The 21,503-nt window shown below is 62.1% G+C and overlaps 1 protein-coding gene across 4 annotated transcripts; it reads left to right on the forward strand.

The window, feature by feature from the left end:
* Window positions 1–46: 46 nt before the first annotated feature.
* On the forward strand, window positions 47–20,728 carry OPLAH (5-oxoprolinase, ATP-hydrolysing). Of its 4 annotated transcripts, none has more exons than XM_090040886.1 (26): window positions 47–341; window positions 1,187–1,378; window positions 3,292–3,406; window positions 3,526–3,649; window positions 3,808–4,003; window positions 4,219–4,384; window positions 4,557–4,695; window positions 5,388–5,455; window positions 5,541–5,794; window positions 6,869–6,981; window positions 7,182–7,352; window positions 7,540–7,677; window positions 7,820–7,958; window positions 9,089–9,201; window positions 9,410–9,561; window positions 12,105–12,265; window positions 12,389–12,490; window positions 12,664–12,838; window positions 17,246–17,430; window positions 17,522–17,668; window positions 17,774–17,908; window positions 18,236–18,385; window positions 18,604–18,761; window positions 19,475–19,635; window positions 19,726–19,823; window positions 20,038–20,728. In XM_090040886.1, the coding sequence occupies exons 1-26, from the start codon at window positions 168–170 to the stop codon at window positions 20,188–20,190; spliced, it is 3,879 nt and encodes a 1,292-aa protein (XP_089897012.1). In that variant the 5' UTR covers window positions 47–167; the 3' UTR covers window positions 20,191–20,728. The 4 variants fall into 4 exon arrangements, with proteins under 4 accessions (XP_089897012.1, XP_089897011.1, XP_089897014.1 ...); XM_090040885.1 differs by having other exon boundaries at window positions 60–456; XM_090040888.1 differs by having other exon boundaries at window positions 314–1,094.
* The last annotated feature ends 775 nt before the right edge of the window (window positions 20,729–21,503 follow it).

The following is a 21,503-nucleotide window of genomic DNA, read 5'->3' on the forward strand; positions in this document are numbered from 1 at the left end:
CGTTGAGCGGGAAGGGGGATGCTCCCGGCGTGCCCCGCGGCGGCTGCACGTGAGGCGGCCGCGCCCCCTTCGCAGGCCCCGCCCGCGGCCCGAGCCGGCGGGGACGGGCGCAGCGGGCCGGGCCGGGGTCGTGTCGTGTCGTGTCGTGTGGTGTGGTCGCTGCCGCCATGTCTCTGCCGCGCGCCGCCGGGTTCCAGTTCGCCATCGACCGCGGCGGCACCTTCACCGACGTGCTGGCCCGGGGCCCCGCCGGCCGCGTCCGCGCCCTCAAGCTGCTCTCGCAGGACCCGGGCCGCTACCGCGACGCGCCCACCGAGGGCATCCGCCGCGTGCTGCAGGAGGTGGCCGGCGCGGGGCCCGGGGGGCGCACGGGAGCGGCAGTTGGGGGGGCAGCCCCCCGTGCCTACAGACCGGGGCGCTCGGAGGCTGCAGAGTGTTGCCCCCCCGCTGTGCGAGGTGCTTTGCCACGGGGGCCCCCGGCGGTCAGCCCGGGGCAGGGTGGCGCCCGCACAGCTGCTCCCCTGACCGCCGGGGGGCGAGGGCTGCGGCCGTGCGGGACCCCTGCGATGGGGCAGCGCCGGCCTGGCGCTGTTGGGACGGGCACGGGGAGACGGCAGGGTCAGCTCGTGACCCCACGGCCCCGCCGGCCGGTGCCTGCTCCTGCGGCCGCGCTGGGGCCAGGGACGCTGCGTCCCGCCTCCCCTCCAGGCTTCGCGTCCCCTTGTGCTGCTGCGGCCCCGGGGTTTGCTCCTCTTGCCCTCGCCGTGGCCGCGGGCGCTCCTGGGGCGGTGCCGGCAGGTCCTGGCTCCGTCCAGAGCGTTGGCCGTGGACTGCTGCAAACACACACGTGTGCCAGGGCTGGAGAGCAGAGCTCTGTGCCTGGGCTCCCCCAGCCCAGAGTCACCCACCTTGGGCCCAGGTCCGGCTTCCCAGCGGTGACGCTGGCCCCGATCAGCTGCTGCGGGGAAGTGTCTTGCTCCCCCAGGAAGGTTTTGGTGCAGCTCCTTGAGGCATGACCTGCTCTTTCCTCTCTGTGCCTCAGTTTCCCCATCTGCAGCATCAGGGCTGCGATGATGCCTCCAAGGGGGGCAGGAGTGAGTTTCCCCATGGACACTAGGCGCTGTGAAAGTGGGGGGCTGTGGGGATTGGCTTGGCACTGACTTGACCCCCTCCTCCCCCCACGCAGGAGTGCGGCGTCCCCTTCCCACGAGACCAGCCCCTGGACACATCGCGCATCGAGTGGATCCGCATGGGCACGACTGTGGCCACCAACGCGTTGCTGGAGCGCAAGGGCGAGCGCATCGCCCTGCTCATCACCAGGGGCTTCCGTGACCTGCTGCACATCGGCAACCAGACCCGGCCCTGCATCTTTGACCTGGTGAGTCCCAGCCGGACCGGCGGGTCCATGCCGTGGCCCGCACCTGCGCAAGGAGATAGGAGACCTGGGGAAGGTGCAGGGAAGGGCACAAGGATGCTGAGTGGCTCGGAGAAGCTTCCCTAGGAGGAGACTCACAAGGCCAGGACTGGGCAGTCTGGAGAAGAGACGCCGGAGGGGGCAGGAGAAGGATTCACAAGATGCTCAGCGGGGAACAGGAAATCAGTAATAAATCCCAGGGACCGTCTCCCTCCCCGACAGGAATGAGGGTCACACATGGACTGAGCAGGCAGCAGTTTAACATGAGCTCAGGGAGGTCTTTCCCCCCACAGCGCAGCATTAAAGTGGGGACTCGTGGTCCCAGAGGTGGTGGGAGCTGAGAGCTCAGCCAGATTCACCAGGGCTTGGACACGTGCATGGAGGAAAGGGGCATCGGTGGCTCTGGGGCAGGAAGTGAGTGGCACGGCCTCTGCATCACCCTGCCTGGACCTCAGTGCTGGAGGCTGCAGGGAGAGGAACAGGGGAAAACCCTGCTCGGACCCGGCCCCTCTCCCTGCAGCGCTGCTCCCTGCCCCGTGGGACACAGGAGATGGGCAGGATGGACCTGGTTCTGCCCCAGGCTGTGGCAGCTCTGATGTTCTTATGAGACCCTGGGCTTCCTGTGGGTTCATTGTAACTTCTGTGGCCTCACGTGGGACCGCAGGTGCCTCTGGAATCAGCGCAGGGCTTTCCTGATTGCACAGTGTTGGTTTGAATCCCCTGTGGAGGCCCCGTTTCCCATGCCTGGGCAGGCAGGTGGGGTAAAAGCGTGGGGGTCAGGCATGGCTCTGCCCTTGTGCATTGACCACGGCTCATAGCACAAGTGCGAGGTGTCACAGACATCTGGGCGCCATTGTGGACCCAGCACGTGAATCCCTAGGGCGCCAGCCTCGCCCCATGGGGACCAGGCGCCGCAGGCCAGCCTCTGCGCGCTCAGCCGGAGCAAATGCCCTTGGGAACCCGCCTCGGAGGGTTTGGTGCTGGGAAGGAGCTGGCACCGGATTCCCCTGCTAATCCCGGGGCCCCTGTGCCTGCCTCCCTTCATCTGCACTTGGCTGGTGACACAGCCACGTGGCTGCAGCTGCGTTGTCCCGGCCAGGCTCTGTCCTGAGGGTTTCCACCTCCCTCGCTCCCTGGGGCTTCCGGGTGCTCTGCCTGAGCCTCTTCCCCCTCCCCCAGTACCCTGGGAAGGAGCTGGAGTCTCCCCCAGACCCCCTGCAGATGCAGTGGTGCTGGACTCCCCAGTGTCTGACGGGGCTGGCAAGTGGGATTGGTCACTTCTCTTGGTCCCTGGGAACGTAGCTGGACCTGGCGCTCTCATGATCTGGGCTTGTGCTGTCAGGGGTAGTAGCCCAAAGCAAGACACTGTAGAGGGTTTGAGGGGCAGGGGTGACCCTGAGAGAGCCCAGTGTGGTGGTGGCCTCAGAGCCTGCAGTCTGAGAGGTGAGCCTGGCAAGTCGGTGTCAGGCTGTGCCTCGGACATCCTGCCTGGCCTTGGCAAGTCCCGCAGCCATTCCCAGGGCTCGTGCCGGTGCAGTGACTCTGGCCTGCCAGCACCTGAGCTGACAGTCTCAGTCCAGAAGCCGGGGAATGCGGGGTGGGGGGTCACCCCCAAATTACCATGAAACAGAAGAGCTCACAACATGGTAGGGATTGTACGTCTGGGGGGACTGAGCACCCCAGGCTGGTCCTGGCACTGGACGAGAGCAGGGGACCTCAGCTTGGATCTGGGCCCTGGCAGCTGGGGAGGGGGGCAGGCCCTAGTGGAGGGGCCAGCGGGGCAATGTTGGGGGGCAGCCCTCCGTGCATGGCTGGTCTGTGAGCTGTGCTGGGGTGGGCAGTGACTGTGTCCTGCCCCGCCCCCATGTTGTGCCCAGGCAGTGACGGTGCCCGAGGTGCTGTACGAAGAGGTGATAGAGGTGGACGAGCGCTTGATCCCACACCGTGCCGACTGCTGGCTCCCCGGGGCTGACACTAGTCAGCGGCTCCAAGGTGGGTCCCCAGGGCTGGTTCGGGTGGGGGCAGGCAGGCTGGGCCAAAGTAAGGATATTGGAGAGGGTGGTCTTTGGGGTACGAATAGGTCGCTCTGACCTGTCTCCCGCCCACTCCAGGCTCCACTGGGGATGTCCTTGTGGTGCAGCAGCCCCTGGACCTGGCCGCATTGCGGACGGAGCTGGAGGGGCTGCTGGCCAGGGGCATCCAGAGCCTGGCTGTGGTGCTGCTACACTCCTATGCGTGAGTCCCTCCAGCGTGGGCACTTGGTGTGGGTGGTGACAGTCTGGGAAGGAGCACAGGGAGCTGGGGCCATGCCTGTGCCCCGATCTGCATGCCTCTCTGTGGTGGCAGGACGGGTGCTGGGGCTGCCTTGCCCAGCTCCCTGCTGCCTCTGGCAGGTGCCCAGCCCATGAGCAGCAGGTGGGTGCACTGGCCCAGGAGCTGGGCTTCCAGCATGTGTCGCTGTCCTCGGAGGTAATGCCCATGGTGCGAGCGGTGCCTCGCGGCTACACAGCCTGTGCCGATGCCTACCTCACTCCCTGCATCCAGCGCTACCTCCACAGCTTCCGCGCCGGCTTTGTCCGGCAGCTCCAGGTGAGTACAGCTCGCCACTACACCGGTGATACCCCCAGAGCTGCAGAGCGCTTCCCGCCCTCGCCTTCCTGTGTGGCTGGGCCAGTCTCTTCCCATTCTGCTGCTCCTTGGTCCTGCTCCACATGACCCGGCACGTGCTACAGACTCCTGCCCCCCCGGTGCTGGGGCACCCCCACAGCTCCCCGACCCCAGCTGCTCCCTGGCTGCTCCCACAGGACGTCCCAGTTCTCTTCATGCGCTCCGACGGGGGCCTGACTCCCATGGACCAGTTCAGCGGCTCCCGTGCCATCCTGTCTGGCCCGGCTGGCGGCGTTGTGGGCTACGCCATGACCACCTATAGCCAGGAGGACAGGCAGCCTGTGATTGGCTTTGACATGGGAGGTGTGAATTGCCACAACGGGGGGTGACTGCTGGGTTGGGGGTCAGGGAGGTGTCTTGGCCAGGCTCCTCGTCCTCTGGCCCTGGCACTGGCTTGGAGAGGGAGACCATGGCCAGGGCTGAGATGTTGGTGCCAGGGGGCAGGGGCAGGCATCTGACCCATGCTCCCTTCCAGGCACCTCGACGGACGTGAGCCGCTATGCTGGGGAGTACGAGCACGTCTTTGAGGCCGCCACGGCCGGGATCAGCATCCAGGCTCCACAGCTGGACATCAACACTGTGGCAGCTGGCGGGGGCTCCATGCTCTTCTTCAGGTGGGGTCACTGGCTGCCCTGGCCGTCCCCTGGCTATATCCTGCTGCTGCAATGGTCCCAGAGCCAACTCAGCACCACTGCAGCTGCTGCCCTGCTGCTGCTGAGCTGGCTCAGCACTGTTCCTGCCTGCCAGTATGCGCCCTCCCGAACTCCATGCCCCCCACAACTTAGTCCTAGACAGCTTACAGGATCATGGCAGCCTGGATCCTAACCCTTCATCCCCTGCGCTATGACCCTCGACTTTCCCAGGGGCCTTTGCTTCCCAGCATGGAGCCTTGCCACCCCCCACAGCCCCAGCCTGTGGCCCAGGCTGGGCTGTAGCCTGTCAGAGCCCTGCTGATGCCAGGAGCTAAGTGGGGTTGCCCTGCTGGGACAGGAGACCTGATCTCTGTGGGGCAAGAGAGGGTCTCTGGTGCCCCCAGGCAGTGCAGGGAACACTTTGGGGGCACAGTCCCCTCGCAGCCAGCACTGACCCTGCCCTAGCCATAGTGGGCTGGGGGCTTGTGGTGGCAAGGGGTCTTGTCCCCTGGCTCCCATACCCTGAGGCAGCGCTAGGTGCTACTGGAGGGGTTCTCAGGGTAGATGTTCCCTTCCCAGCTCCACGTGGCCCCTGGGAGTTGGACCCTGCTACCTCTTCAGCTCAACTAGGCTTAACTAGGCTGCTGTGATGTCCTGTCTTCCCTCCTCTCCAGGTCTGGGCTGTTTGTAGTTGGTCCCGAGTCCGCAGGGGCTCATCCCGGCCCTGCCTGCTACAGGAAGGGTGAGGCTGCAGCTCCCAGTGGCATGGGGCAGGTGGGCAGGGGGGAGTGTGAGTGACCAACCCCCCCACTGTGTTCTCCTGGCAGGGGGGCCCCTGACAGTGACGGATGCCAACCTGTGCCTGGGTCGCCTGCTGCCTGACTATTTCCCGCACATCTTCGGGCCAGGGGAGGACCAGCCACTGTCGCGGGAGGCAGCCCTGCAGGCCTTCCAGGAACTGGCCGCCCGCGTCCGCGCCTTCCGCGGGGGGCCGGCCCCGCTCTCCGTGGAGGAGGTGGCCATGGGCTTCATCCGTGTGGCCAACGAGGCCATGTGCCGGCCCATCCGCTCCCTGACCCAGGTGGGACAGCACCACAGCCATCATCCTCCCCACCCCTTTCTGTCCCCAGGGGTCAGACACTCTGACACAACCCCTGCTTGGCCTGGTTATTTTAAGAGAGGCTGGGGTTTCTTGCGGCTAGCTCTTTTATTTGACCAACCAAGCAGTTGGGGTAAAGGTAGAAAAGGAGGAGGAATATCTTATGTTGGAAGGTTCGTCTAGCTCTATCCCAGTGATGTAGCTGGTGCCATAAAAGAGCTTGCCCTAAGAAATCCTGGGCTGTCCCGTAATTACTGGGCTGTCATGGCTATAGCATCACACTTAGACTACTGAACTGGGGAAGCAGTGGGCTGTTGAGAGGTTTCTGCTCCGCTCATAGAGGTTTGTTCAGCAGCTGGCGCATGCTTCCATGCCTGGACGTGCGCTAGAGCCGGTCTTGCTCTTTGTGTTGTTGATTATGGAGTCACAGAGAAGTGGAGCTGGCAGGAAGCTGTGGGGTCACATCCAGTCCACCCCCTGCCTGAGGCAGCGTCAGCCCTGTCCAAACCCCGCTAGACACCATAACCTAACTGTGTGAGACTCACCCCGATGCAGTGCAGACCTAGCAAAGCAGGACATGGCAGCTGCTGTCCAGGGTCTTGCTGGGATGCTCGAGGGTGTCTGGTTGTCCCGCAGCCCAGTCTGATGCCCCTTTGGTTCCCAGGTGTTTTGTGCCTTTTGTTCTTTGTGTCTTCATTATTTTCACCGTGACTCATGCTGCTCTGGGGCTCCCCACTGGCTCCATTCACCCTGCACAGACACCCCCAAGCCCTGCCTTCGACATCTGGCTGCCTTTGACAAAGTCTCTGCACAGTTTGTCAAAGCAAAGGCCTCATTCACCTGTCACGAGCCAGCAGCTCTAGTGGGCAGGTTTAATGGTTACAGCCCTGGGCTGTGCTCAGAGTCCCCCAGGCCTTTCCTGCTCCATCCAGCCCCTCTGGGCGGTCTCGAGGGGGCAAGCAGTGCTGGCCTGCCTCATGGAGACTCCCAGGATCCTGCCCCACATGGGGGAAAGGGCCTGGGCCCCGGGCTGATGGCTCCCTCTGGCCCTGGCAGGCACGCGGCCATGACATGTCGCGTCACGTGCTGGCCTGCTTCGGTGGTGCAGGGGGGCAGCACGCCTGTGCCATCGCCCGGGCGCTGGGCATGAAGAAGGTCTTCGTCCACAAGTAGGTGCTGGGTGCCCCCTTCCTACCCTCGCCTCCACCCTGGTGTGGCTCTGATTTCAGGAGCGGGGCCGGAGCCTGCAGTGGGATAGGTGCTGGCCCAGTGAGGGTCAGGGATGGGATGGGAGCGAGCAGTGGCTGTCGGGACCTGGGGAGGGGAGATCCTGGGCAGCCCCGAGACACTTCCTCCCCGACGGATGCAGGCACAGCGGGTTGCTCTCAGCCTATGGGCTGGCACTGGCTGACGTGGTGCATGAAGCCCAGGAGCCCTGCGCCCTGCACTATGGCCCCGACGCCTTCGCCCGGCTGGACCAGCGCATCACTGCCCTGGAGCACCAGTGCGTGGAGGCCCTGGAGGCGCAGGGCTTCCACAGGTACTACAGCCCCTCCACGGAGCTCCTGGCTGGCCCTGTGCCAGCCAGGGCTCCCTGGCGGCGTGGCCCCCCCGGCCTGGCAGGGTTGGAACGGGTGGGGATTGGCGAGCTCGGGGCTGTGGTGGGCCTGGGCCCTGTGGGTGCTGCTCTGGGGTTTCCCTCTGGGCTCAGCTGCCCCCTCCCACAGGTCCCAAATCCAGACGGAGGCCTTCCTGCACCTGCGCTATGAGCGCACAGACTGTGCCCTCATGTGCTCGGCCCGCGGGCACCTGCCCACACCCGACTCCTGCCAAGCTGGGGACTTCCATGCTGCCTTCGCCCGCAGGTGGGTGACCCCCTCCCCAAACTCTTCTGCCCCCTGGGCAGGGTATGTGGGTAGCACTGCCTGGCTTTGGGGGGTCTCTGCCAGGTTACGGTCCCCATTGCCAGGAGGCTGCCAGGGATGATGGCCACGGGGGGCCCCACAGGTACAAGCAGGAATTCGGTTTCACCATCCCTGAGCGCCCTGTGATTGTGGACGACATCCGGGTGCGAGGCACTGGCAGCACCGGCATTGGCCAGGAACCACCCATCCCTGCCAGCGGCAGGCCGGCCCGCGTGCAGACGGTGAGGGCTCCTCTGCTCCCCTCCAAAGCTGCCCCGGGCTCTGCCCCAGGGGCTCCAGGCTCTGAGGGCAGGTCCCACCGGGGTTGTGGGGGTGTGCAGAGGGGGATGTTCCCCCAACCAGGAGCTGGTGCATGGGCCACAGGGCTGAGCAACACCTGCCCAGTGCCCCCCACCCTGCTCATGGGCATTGGTGTCTGGGGGGGGCGGGACCCTGTGGGGCTGGGGCCAGGAGGCTTTGGGCTGTGCCAGCTTGGGGGCTTTTCTGGGATAGGGTAGGGTCAGCACTCAGGTCTCACAGGCTGGGCTCCTATGTTCCCCACTCAGCTCTGGTGAGCCCAGTGCTAGACTGGCTCCATCTGGCCAGGTCTCAAAAGGGATCAGACACTTCTGCTTCATGTCCTGGGGTTTGAAGCCTCCCCCAGCAGTGTTGGATGCTGGCTGCAGTCCAGGCTGGGGATGGGGCTGGGCTGTGCAAACTCTTCTGCTTGTATCAACCCCGCAGGGTCCTGGCTGGAGGGTCTTGCTTCCACGCATAGGCTCAGCCCAACACTGCGCTGGGGCCAGAAGGGATTTTCCCCCCTGTTCAGACTGGTCCAGACTGGGGGGTTTTGCTGCCCTCTGCAGCGCCCATGAATGCAGCGGCAGGACGTTGGCAGCCGCGGCTCCCCCTGTATCCTGGGGGCATGGGCAGGGGCGATGCCTGGGGCTGTGTCAGGGGCAAATGTGTTGTGTGGCTCCAAGGTCACACACAGGGTGGGCTGGACAGGGTTGGTCCTGCCTTGGATTGTAAGTGACCCACAGCCCCACTCTTTTAGGATTTCTATGAAATTCTTGGTGGAAGGGGCATCGGTGGCTGTAGGGCAGGGAGCGAGGGGCACGGCCTCTGCATCAGCCCTGCCTGGACCTCAGTGCTGGAGGCTGCAGGGAGAGAGGAACGGGGCAAAATCCTGCCCAGCCCCAGACACTCTCCTCCAGCTCTGCTCTCTGCCCCATGGGATGTGGGACTGGGCAGGACGGACCTGGGGTCTGCCCCAGGCCATGGCAGCTCTGATGTCCTTATGTTGTGTCCTGGGGGGTGTGCGTGGGGTGGGGGCAAGGGTGCTCAGCACAGCCCCATCTCTGCCGGGCAGGTGACACGCTGCTACTTCGAAGACGGCTACCTGGACACCCCCGTGTATCTGCTGGAGGAGCTGTCCTGGGACCACACCATCCCTGGCCCCAGCATCCTCATCGACAAGAACAGGTGCAGGGTCAGGACCCCAGGGTCCCTTCCCATCACTGCAAAGGGAACCTGGTCTGGTGGGTGGAGCAGGGAGCTGGGGTTTCCATGGCTTGGTGGGGGAGGAGGGGTGGGCATGGACTTCTGGGTTTCCTTGCTGTCCCTGCCTCCCCGCTCTGCACCCGGGTTTGGAACATCAAAGAGCCTGCAGTCACTGGGCCTCACTTTTCAGCACCATCCTGATCGAGCCGGACTGCACAGCCACCCTCACGTGCGTTGGAGACATCTGCATTGCTGTGGGCTCTGGGATGCTGCGCCCCGTTGGGCCTGAGCTCAACGCTGTCCAGCTCTCCATCTTCTCCCACCGCTTCATGAGCATCGCAGGTGAGTGTTGCCCTGGCCCTCTGCCCCGCAGCCCTCTGGGCCCTGGGGCAGCAGGGAGGCCCTGTAAGGCGCTGTACCCCGAGGATCCTTGCCCTGCTGGAGCCCCCAGACCCCCATCCGGGGGTGCTCCCCTCTGGGTCTGAGCACCCCCAACTCCAGCAGAGCCCTCCTGCCGCTCCACCCACCACAGCCCAGACTCCGTCGCCTCCTGTCCCAAGGGGCCAAAGAACAGGCAGGTGCTTCTGGGAGGAGCAGAAGCAGCTGCTTGTTGTACGCCTTCACCCTAGGAGGATAGTTGGGGATGCACTGAGGTCCCAGAGGAGAGGGGAGCCAGGTGTCCAAGGAGAGTGGTTGCTCCTTAAGGAGACGATCCTCCAAGCCCAAACGAAGGTAATCCCCATGAGGATCAAAGGGAGCAGGAGAGCACACAAGCCTCTGTGGCTCACCAAAAGCATCCGGGAATGTCTCCTTGCTAAAAAGGAGGCTTACACCCAATGGAAAGAAGGGGTCATCACCAGGGCGGACTATTCTGTAGTTACTCGGGATGTAGGGGGGCAGTTAGGAAGGCCAAGGGAGAGATGCAACTGGGGCTAGCTTCCCAGATTAAAGACAATAAGAAGTCCTTTTTTAAATACATGGGGGCAAAAAGAAGGTCCCGGGTAACGTGGGGCCCTTGCAGGACACGTTGGGAAATTTGGTCGTCACACCAGATGACAAAACATGTTTAATGATTTCTTTGCCTCCGTCTTCCTAAGTAGGGACCAGAACAGCCACCTCCCTGCTGGGCCCCCCTCGGGCCCCAGGAGAGGCACACCTGCGCCACGGGTTAGCGAGGAACTAGTTAGGGGGCTTCTGGAGGGGCTGGACGTGTTCAAGTCAGCAGGTCTGGACGATCTCCACCCTAGAGTCCTAAAGGAATTGGTCAAGGTCATTGCCAGTCCCCTGGCACGGCTTTATGAGCACTCGTGGTGCTCTGGTGTGGTGCTGGAGGACTGGAAGTGGGCCAGCGTGGTCCCCATCTTCAAAAGGGAGGAAGGAGGACCCAGGAAACTATAGGCCAGTTAGTCTTACCTCAACCCTAGGCAAGCTGTTTGAGAAAATTTATTCTGGCACACATCCAGGAGGGGCCAGCAGGGGACTGCATGCTTAGGGGCAACCAACATGGGTTTATCAGTGGCAGGTCCTGTCACACCAACCTGGTGGCCTTTTACGATCAGATCACCAGATCATTAGATGCAGGGGGAGCAGTGGACATCGTCTTCCTGGACTTCCGGAAGGCCTTCGACACTGTCTCTCACCCCGTTCTCATTAAGAACTGGGGGCTGTGGTGTCAACACCCACACAGTCAAACAGGTCGCCAACTGGCTGGAGGGCCGCACCCAGAGGGTGGTGGTGGATGGGTCCTTCTCAGCCTGGAAGGACGTGGGCAGTGGGGTCCCCCAGGGCTCGGTCCTTGGGCCCACACTCTTCAACATCATCAGCGATTTTGATGAGGGGGTAAAAAGGACCCTGTTCAAATTTGCTGATGACACTAAGATGCAGGGGGATGTGGGCACGCTAGAAGGAAGCATCAGGCTACAATCAGACCTAGACAGGTTACAAGGGTGGGCAGACGAGAATAGGATGGGTTTCACACAGATAAGTGCAAGGTGATACACCTGGGGAGGAACAACCGGCACCATACCTACAGGTTGGGGAACTCCCCTCTTGTCAGCACGGAGGTGGAAAAGGATCTTGGGGTCATCACTGATGCCAAGATAAGGATCTTGGGGTCATCATTGATGCCAAGATGAACATGGGCCGGCAGTGTGGGGACACGGTCAGGAAGGCCAACCGCACCTTGTCATGCATCCACAGATGCATCTCGAGCAGGTCCAAGGAGGTGATCCCCCCCACTGGTCAGGCCACAGGTGGAGTACTGCATCCAGTTCTGGGCGCCGCACTTCAAGAGGGATGTGGACACCATCGAGAGGGTCCAGAGGAGGCCACTTGCATGGTCAGGGGGCAGCAGGGCAGGCCCTACGGGGAGAGGCGATGGGGCCTGAACCTGTTCAGCCTCCACAAGAGAAGGCTGAGGGGGGATCTGGTGGCCTGTTACAAACTAGTCGGGGGATCAGCAGGCGCTGGGGGAGTCCCTGTTCCCCCGAGCACTGCCAGGAGTGACCAGTAATAATAGTCACAAGCTGGCAGAGGGCAGGTTTAGGCTAGATATCAGGAAGCGCGACTTCACGGTCAGGGCGGCTACGGTCTGGAACCAGCTTCCAAGAGAAGTGGTGCAGGCCCCTACCCTGGGGGTTTTTAAGAGGAGGTTGGATGAACACCTTGCTGGGGTCGTTTGACCCCAGTATTATTTCCTGCCATGGCAGGGGGGTCAGACTAGATGATCTGTTCAGGTCCCTTCCGACCCTAGAAACTATGAAACTGTGAAACCCCAGTTCTGGGCCCCTGGGCTGGGAGGGAGTGGCAGCTAAGATGGGAGCAGTTTTGGGGGCCATAGGGCAGAGGTTTCCATGATGACACAGTCCTCCCCCACCACCATGCAGAGCAGATGGGCCGAATCCTGCAGCGCACGGCCATCTCCACTAACATCAAGGAGCGCCTGGACTTCTCCTGTGCCCTGTTCGGGCCTGATGGGGGGCTGGTGTCCAACGCCCCCCACATCCCCGTGCACCTGGGGGCCATGCAGGAGACGGTCCAGTTCCAGGTGGGAGCGACTCCCCTGCCTATTCCCCCTGCTCCCTCTGGGCTGGGGCCCCCCCATCCCTGGCACTCGCCTGCCCTGGAGTGCCCCCCCGTGCCCTGAGCACCAGGCTTGGTGCTGTTCCAGATCCGGAACCTGGGCTCTGACCTGCGGGAGGGCGACGTCATCCTGAGCAACCACCCGTGCGCCGGTGGCAGCCACCTGCCCGACCTCACCGTCATCACGCCCGTGAGTTGCAGGCGCCCGGCACAGCAGAGCTGGGGGTCCGGGGTGGTCATGGGAGCCCCCTGGGCCTCGGGGTGCTTGGGAGCACGTGGCATCACCCAGACAGAGGTGGGGCATCGGGGTCTGCCCTGCCCGGTGCCTGGCCACCCCCCAGCCGATCTCATCCCCCCCCCTAGGTGTTCTGGCCTGGGGAGGTGAAGCCCGTGTTCTTCGTGGCGAGCCGTGGGCACCACGCAGACATTGGGGGCATCACGCCTGGCTCCATGCCCTCTCACTCCACAGCACTGGAGGAGGAGGGTGCTGTCTTTATCTCCTTCAAGTTGGTGCAAGGCGGCGTCTTCCAGGAGGAGGGTATGTCCGTGCCGGGACAGGGACAGATTTAGGGGCCTGTAAAAAGAGCGCAGATGGCACGGTGCTTGCATGAGAGCATCAGAGCTGCCATGGGCTGGGTCTGACCCCAGGTCTGTTGTGTCCGGTCTTGTGTCACAGCAGCAGAGTCATGAAAGGAAAGAGACTGGGGCTGAGCAGGGTTTTCTCCTGTTCCTCTTCCCACTGCAGTCTCCAGCACTGAGAGGTCCAGGCAGGTCCAATGCAGAGCCCCTCACTGCCTACTCCAGCACCACCGATGCCCCTCTCCTCCCAGCACGTGTCCAAGCCTTTGTGAATCTGGCTGAGCTCTCAACTCCCACCACCTCTGGGGGCCACGAGACCCCCCCCTTTAATGCTGTGTTTTAGGGAAAAGACCTTCCTGGTGTTAGTGTTAAACTGCCAGCCTGCTGGGTCCATGTGTGGATGCTCGCCTCCGTGCCGAGAGCAGCACACGTTTTTCCCTGGGTGAAAAGAGCCTAGAAGCTGTGCTAAGATTCCAGGTTTCTGGGGCTACATTGTTCAGCTCAGGACTGAACCAAAAACCTAGTCTTGCTTTACCAGAAAACATGTTCATTTGCTAGGTTTCATTTCCACAAGACTGGTCCTGGCCACAGGAAACGACCTGGTGAGGGGACTCCATGTCCTCGAGCACCTGGGCAATAGTGATCATCACCTACTGGAATTCACCATCCAGCACAGGGTCTCAAGGGCCTGGATCAAGGCAGCAGCCCTGAACTTCAGGAGGGCTGACTTCAATGTGTTGAGATTGGTGGGAGAGGCGCTGCGGTCCTGGAGAGTAGGGGAACTAGGTGTCCAAGATGAGTGGTCATTCCTTAAGGAGACGATCCTCCGAGCCCGAGGGGTGACAGTCCTAACGTGAGTCAAAGGGGACAAGAGTGCTCAAAAGCCCCCATGGCTCACCGAAGGCACTCAGGAACATCTGAAAGCCAAAAAGGAGGCATGCATCTGGTGGAAGGAGGGGGCTATCACCAAAGAGGATTATACCTCTGTAGCAAGTGTCTGTAGGAGGACTGTTAGGAAGGCTAAGGCAGAGACAGAACTAGGGCTAGCAACAAGGATAAAGGGCAACAAAAAGTCCTTTTTTAAATGCATTAGGGAGTATGAAGAAGGCACCAGGTAACGTGGGGCCCCTGCAGGACACGCTTGGCAATCTGGTGATTGTACCAGAGGAACAGGCAGACCTTTTTAACAAATTATTTGCCTCCATTTTTCTGAGCAGGGACCAGGACGCCCCCACTGAGATTCAGGACAGACTCAGGAAGAAATCTGCCAGGCCTAGGGTCAGGGAGGACTGAGTTTCTGCAGGGGCTGGACATGTTCAAATCAGCAGGTCCTGATGCTCTCCACCCCAGGGTGTTGAGGGAATTGGCACAGGTTATCGCGGGGCCCCTGGCACGACTTTATGAGCACTCGTGGTGCTCTGGTGTGGTGCCAGAAGACTGGAAAAAGGCCAGTGTGGTTCCCATCTTCAAAAAAGGCAAGAGGGAGGACCCTGGAAATTTATAGCCCCATTAGTCTTACTTCAGTCCTGGGGAAGCTCTTTGAGAAAATTATCCAGGTCACATCTATGAGGGGCCAGCGGGGGGAAGGATGCTCAAGGGCATCCAGCACGGGTTCATTAGGGGCAGGTCCTGTCAGACCAACCTGGTGCCCTTCTACGATCAGGTCACAAAATCATTGGACACAGGTGTCACGGTGGACGTAGTCTTTCTGGACTTTCGGAAGCCCTTCGCTGTCTCCCACCCCATCTGAATTAAAAAAACTGGGGGACTGTGGCATCGACACCTACACAGTCAGACAGGTCACTAACTGGCTGGAGGGCTGCACCCAGAGAGTGGTGGTGGATGGGTCATTTTTGACTTAGAGGGATGTGGGCAGTGGGGTCCCCCAAGGCTCGGTCCTCGGGCCCGCACTGTTCATCTTTATCAGTGACTTGGACAAGGGGGTAAAAAGCACCCTGTTCAAATTCGGAGACGACACTACGATGTGGGGAGATGTGGGCACGCTAGAAGAGAGGGACAGGATACAGCTGGACCTGGACAGGTTACAGGGGTGGGCGGATGAGAACAGGATGGGATTCAACACTGACAAGTGCAAGGTGCTGCACCTGGGGAGGAAGAACCAGCACCATACCTACAGGTTGGGGAACTCCCTTCTCGTCAGTGCAGAAGCAGAAAAGGATCTCACTGATGCCAAGATGAACATGGGCCGGCAGTGTGGGGACGCGGTCAGGAAGGCCAACCGCACCTTGTTCTGCATCCACAGGTGCATCTCGAGCAGGGCCAGGGAGGTGATCCTCCCCCTCTATGCGGCACTGGTCAGGCCGCAGCTGGAGTCCTGTGTCCAGCTCTGGGCGCCGCACTGCAGGAGGGATGTGGACAGCATGGAGAGGGTCCAGAGGAAACCACTCACATGGTCGGGGCAGCAGGGCAGGCCCTACGAGGAGAGGCAATGGGATCTGAACCTGTTCAGCCTCCACAAGAGGAGGCTGAGGGGGGATCTTGTGGCCTGTTATAAACTAGTCAGGGGGGACCAGCAGGCACTGGGGGAGTCCCTGTTCCCCCGAGCACTACCAGGAGTGACCAGGAATAACGGTCACAAGCTGGCAGAGGTGAGGTTCAGACTAGACATCAGGAGGCGCGACTTCACAGTCAGGGCGGCTAGGGTCTGGGACCAACTTCCAAGTGAAGTGGTGCTGGCTCCTACCCTGGGGGTGTTTAAGAGGAAGTTAGATGCACATCTTGCTGGGGTCGTTTGACCCCAGTATTGTTTCCTGCCATGGCAGGGGGTCGGACTAGATGATCTACTCAGGTCCCTTCCGACCCTAGAAACTATAACTGATACTCTTCAACGTCTTCATCAGTGGCTTGGACGAGGGAGTGAAGTGTACTCTGTCCAAGTTTGTGGATGGTACAAAACGGGAGAAGTGGACGCACCAGAGGGCAGGGAACAACTACAGGCAGAGCCGGACAGGTTGGACAAATGGGCAGAGAACAATAGAATGGGATTTAACAAGGAGAAATGCAACGTGCTGCACCTAGGGAGGAGAAATGCCCAGTGCACCTACTGCGTAGGAAATGCCCTGCTCAGTAGCACAGAAGTGGAAAGGGATCTCCGAGTCCTAGTGGACTCCAAAATGAACATGGGTTGTCAGTGTGACGAAGTCATCAGAAAAGCTAATGGCACTTTATTGTGCATCAGCAGATGCATGACAAACAGAACCGGGGAGGTGATACTTCCCCTCTATCGGGCACTGATTAGATCACAGTTGGAGTGCTGCGTCCCATTTTGGGCACCACACTTCAAGAGGGATGTGGATGACCTGGAGAGGGGCCAGAGGAAGGGCCACTCATTTGGTTAAGGGCTTGCAGGCCAAGCCCTACAAGGAGAGACTAGGGCACCTAGACCTCTTCAGCCTCCACGAGAGAAGGGTGAGAGGCGAACTTGTGGCTGCCTATAAATTCATCATGGGGGCACAGAAGGGAATTGGTCAGGCTCTGCTCACCAAGGCGCCCCTGGGGGGGTCACAAGAAATAATGGCCATTAGCTAGCAGAGAGCAGATGTAGACTGGACATTTGGAGGAACTTCTTCACAGTTAGAGCGGCCAAAATCTGGAATGGGCCCCCAAGGGAAGTGGTGCTCTCCCCTACCCTGGGAGTCTTCAAGAGGTGGTTGGATGGACATCTGGCTGGGGTCATCTGAACCCAGCACACTTTCCTGCCTATGCAGGGGGTTGGGGTTGGACTTGATCTATTGAGGCCCCTTCTGACCCTAACGTCTACGAATCTAAGATGTGCTCAGGTCCCCTCTGACCCTACATCTATGAATCTAGGTTCAATGTTATGCCTAAAAAATCCTCAACGAAGTTGGCAAAAAGCATCAGCGGGCATCGTTTCATGAATCTTGCAGCTGCTGGAATTAAATTGATGCCTCTTTCAGCTCCGTAAACAAAAGTTGTCTTGAGCATGTTGACGGTGTGGCAGGTCACTGGAAGCTGCTTGAGCTGGTGTTTGCCACAGCTGATGCTTTTCGCTGGAATTAAAACCAGTCCATAGGGCCATACAGTAGGAGCTACATTATCAGGCATAACGAAGGGACAGCGGAATTGCAGAGAAAGCCAAGTCCATTAGCACAACAGTGAGGAGAGAGTCGTTAACACCTGCGGAGTGAAGAGTTTAGCAGGAGTCAGGCATGCGATTCCTTCCCTGCTGCCTGAGTAGAAACGCTGCTTCTGCTGCCAGGCTGTTGGTTTTGCGCTGTGGGTGGGGCAGGTGACTACACCCCCTGGATCTGCCCCATGACAAGCAGTGCCACGGGGCTGCAGGCTCCCCCTGCCCTGCTCATGCCTCTCTCCCTCTTGCTGGCAGCCGTGACCGAGGCCCTGCTGGCTCCTGGCCGCATCGTGGGCAGCAGTGGGACCCGCAACCTGCACGACAACCTGTCAGACCTGCGGGCACAGGTGGCGGCCAACCAGAAGGGAATCCAGCTGGTGGGCGAGCTCATCGCACGCTACGGGCTGCCCGTGATACAGGCCTACATGGCGCACATCCAGGTAGGGGGGGCTGGAGGACCTCTGGGCTCTGCTCAGCACTCTGCCTGCCCCAGCCTTTGGGATACCTGGGTCCCTGTGCCCTGTCCCCCAGGCCAATGCGGAGGTGGTGGTGCGTGACATGCTGCGGGACTTTGCTGCACGTTGGGGGAAGCCCGGGCACCCCGTGGTGGTGAAGGCAGAAGATCACATGGACGACGGGTCTCCGATCCGGCTTAAAGTGCAGGTGGACCCCCAAGAGGTGAGTCAGGTGCTGAGGAAGTGGGGTGGGAGCCCCTAGGGGATGGGGGGCTGCTGGGAGCAGGGTCTGCCCAAGGGGGATCCCTGAACCCAGCTGTGGTCACAGGGCAGCGCCATATTCGATTTCATGGGTTCCGGGCATGAGGTGCATGGGAACTGCAACGCGCCGCGTGCCATCACGCTCTCAGCGCTCATCTACTGCCTGCGCTGCATGGTGGGCCAGGACATCCCGCTCAACCAGGTGCCCCCCTCCCCTGTCCCTGCCAGGCTGCCATGGCCCCTGCACCCGCCTTCCCTCTTTCCCCGGGACCTGCCAGGCAGAAGCACAGCTGAGACCCCCAAACTCATTGCACCCAGTGGCGCCCCCCGAGCCACACTGGTCCCACGTGTATGAGGCTGAAGTATGTCCCTTGATTCCAGCTGCCCCGTGCTCAGGGCGGCTTCCCCCAGCCTGGTCTGAGCCGCGTTGCAGGGGTCTTGCGGGGTGGTTGGGCCCCAAGGGCCTTGCCCAGGCCCTGGGGTGCAGCCCGGGTTGGGGGTGGGCAAACGTGACCCCTTGGCCCCACAGGGCTGCCTGGCACCGGTGCAGGTCGTCATCCCCAAGGGCTCCATCCTGGACCCATCGCTGGAGGCGGCCGTGGTCGGGGGCAACGTGCTGACCTCGCAGCGGGTGGTGGACGTCATCTTCAAGGCCTTCGGGGCCTGCGCAGCCTCCCAGGTGAGTAGTGGGGGCCACACCTGCCTGCTAGGCTGGTCTAAGCCTGGTGGGATTGGTGGTGTGAGTGGGGGGCTTCCCTCAGGATGGGGGGCCAAGTTCTCCCCTTGGGGGGCAGGACGCTGCCTTCCCACAGGCTGGGCACCCCAGGCAGGGGCTGCCAGCCACGGTGGGCACTACCAGGGTGACAGCCTGGCCTGCCCTGTCTCCCGCCCCCACAGGGTTGCATGAACAACGTGACATTCGGGAACGAGCGCGTGGGCTATTACGAGACAGTGGCGGGCGGCGCAGGCGCGGGGCCCAGCTGGCACGGGCGTAGCGGGGTGCACACCCACATGACCAACACCCGCATCACCGACCCTGAGATCCTGGAGCAGCGGTGGGCAGGCGCAGGGGGCCAGGGCCCTGCCTGGGGCTCTCCTGGGGGTTCAGGAGGCCCCGGGGGAGGCAGTGGCAGGAGATGGCTCCTGCTGGCGCATTGGGTGGCCATGACGCTCATGAGGTGCCCTGGGGTAGGCACTGTGCCCCCCCAGCCCATCAGCTCTGTGGGGCCCAGCTCGGAGCTGGGAGGTGGGCGCGGGGGCAAGTTACCCAGCTCCTGTCTCCATAGTGACACACTGTTCCTCTGCCCCAGGTACCCGCTGACCCCCGGGGTGGGTAGAGGCACGAGGTCGCACAGTACCTGTCTCCATAACGATGCTGTGCCCCCATGGGTACCACATAATGTGGGGGGTGGAGGGGTTGCCTGGTGCTTGTCTCCATCGTGACATTGTGTGTGTCTCTTCCTGCTTGCCCCCCCCATGGGTACCAGGTGATGGGGTGGGTAGAGGGGTTGCCCAGCACCTGTCTCCATAGTGATACTGTGACCCTTCCCAGTGGGTACCAGGTGAAGGGGGGTGGGGTAGCGGGGCATTGCCCAGTGTTCGTCTCCATAGCGATGCTGTGTCCCCATGGGTATCGAGTGATGGGGGTGAGTGGAGGGTGCCTGTTACCATAGCGACACTCCATTTTCACCCAGTGGGGATGGGGGGGAGGCAGGACCGGGGTCACCTGGTGCCTGTCTCTGTGGTGATACCCCTTCCCCTATCCCAGGTACCCAGTGGTGCTGCGGCGGTTCGAGCTGTGCCGTGGCTCGGGGGGCGCAGGGCGGCACCGGGGGGGGGACGGGATCCTGCGTGAGCTGCTCTTCCGCGACGAGCTGACGCTGTCGGTGCTCAGCGAGCGTCGCGCCTTCCGCCCCTACGGCCTGCAGGGTGAGAGCCCCCCCACTGCCCCTGCCCCTGCCCCACAGCCAGCCAACCCCTCCCCGCCCCCATAACTCCCTCCCCTTGTCTTCTGAGCAGGGGGGGAGCCGGGTGCGCCAGGGCTCAACCTGCTGATCCGCAGCGATGGGCGCATCGTCAACCTGGGCGGGAAGACTTCTGTGCGCGTGTTCCCGGGGGTAAGAGCCCTCCCCTCCCCTCCCCTGCCCTGCCCCGTCCTGGGGCTCCTGCATCCTCTGCTCCCCCCGGTGCCTGGGGCCAGCAGTACTCACTGGCAGGGTGGTGCCAAGGGTCTCCCCCGCCTGGCCCAGCTCGGGGTGAGGATGGGATTGGGGAAACTGCAAAGGGCTCCAGGCCCCTCCTGCCCTCACTGGTCCTGTCTCCTCCCCACAGGACATCTTCCGCCTGCAGACGCCCGGCGGGGGTGGCTTTGGGCCGGCAGCTGAGCCAGGAGACCCCCAGGAAGGGCAAAGCCCGGCTGCAGCCTGGAGCTTCGTGGAGCGGGGCAGCTTGTACGACTACCGCCGGGCGCAGGAGACGGCGTGACAGGCCCAGCAGCCCCCACGTGCACACTCTGGGGCGCAGGCCCCCTCCCCGGGAGACACAGGCGGTGCAGCCAGGCTGCCTGGGTTCCAGCGCTGCCCCCTCCTTGCCCCTCTTGGTGTCTGGATGAGGGGGTCACGGGGGTGGCAGGGAGGGATCCCACCCTGCCCCAAACGCAGGAGCTGATTCCCTGGGTCCCTCCCTGCAGCGGCTGCGGCCCTGGGGGTGGGCCTGAGCCACTGTGGGGAGCAGAATGCCAGGCTCAGTGTTCAGTTGTCTCTGCCCTGGCCCTGGCCCTGGCCCTTGGGTTGGCACGGTCTGACCTAAGGCTGGGGCTGGCTCAGGCTGGGCCCAGCTCTGGCACTGATCCCTGGTGTGACAGGCCTTGCCCTGGCTGCAGACAGGGCTTCTGGACCTGGAGCATGGGCCTGAGCAAGTGCAGGATGCGTATCTAGAGGACTGGGACTCGGAGGTGGCCAGAGGTCCCCTGGCTCCATGGAGGCGCCTGTGCTCATTAAAGACACCGCTTGGAGTTTCCACAGCCCTGTCCTGTGTCATGGCAGAGCCCTACAAAGGTGCAGTTCCCCACCCGGCGGAGCCCCCTGCAGGGCATGAGCAGGGTCACGGCCCAGTGGCTGCGCCCCCTGGCACCTGCCCTGTGGGCACGCATCAGGGGAGTCCCTCTTGGGCAGGGCAGGGCAGGGACAAAGTGTCTGCAACCCCTGCGTTCTGTGTAGGCACACAGTGCATGCATGTGCGTGCTTGCCATCGTGCATATATGCACTCCCCATCCTGTGTACATGCATATGTATATATACATGCTGCTGTGTGCATGTACATACATGTACATGGTATCGTGTGCATGTGTGTACTCACAAGCATGCCATCATGTGTCTACATCAAACACCTGCAGCGTGCGTATCTGTACACACACGCACATTGCCCGGGCTCAGCTGCCTGCACAGCCTCTTGAGCTGGCTGTCCACAAGCCGGGGCTCTTGCCTGGGGTGTTGGGCCGGGGCACTGCATGGGCTGACCTCAGAGGCAGCAGTGTAAGGCCTGATACTGCTCCTCGCTGGGTCTCCACCGGGACAGATGTGTGGTGCCACAGCCAGAGCTGCTTTGGGGGGTTTGGCAGGGTGGGCAGTTGGCAGCGGCCTGGGGGTTCACTCGACCAGTGTTGCCCTGCAGCTGCAGGGGATGTTGGGAGGGGAGAGGGAGTGGGAATAGGGTGGAGGGGCATGCACTTGCACATGTGCACACCTACACATATACTTGCACACAAGCAGACTGCTCCGGAGTCCAGCCAGTGGGGA

The sequence above is a fragment of the Crocodylus siamensis genome, chromosome 3 (genome assembly GCF_052110815.1).
Source record: "Crocodylus siamensis isolate JL-2025a chromosome 3, ASM5211081v1, whole genome shotgun sequence".
NCBI classification, from domain to species: Eukaryota; Metazoa; Chordata; order Crocodylia; family Crocodylidae; genus Crocodylus; species Crocodylus siamensis.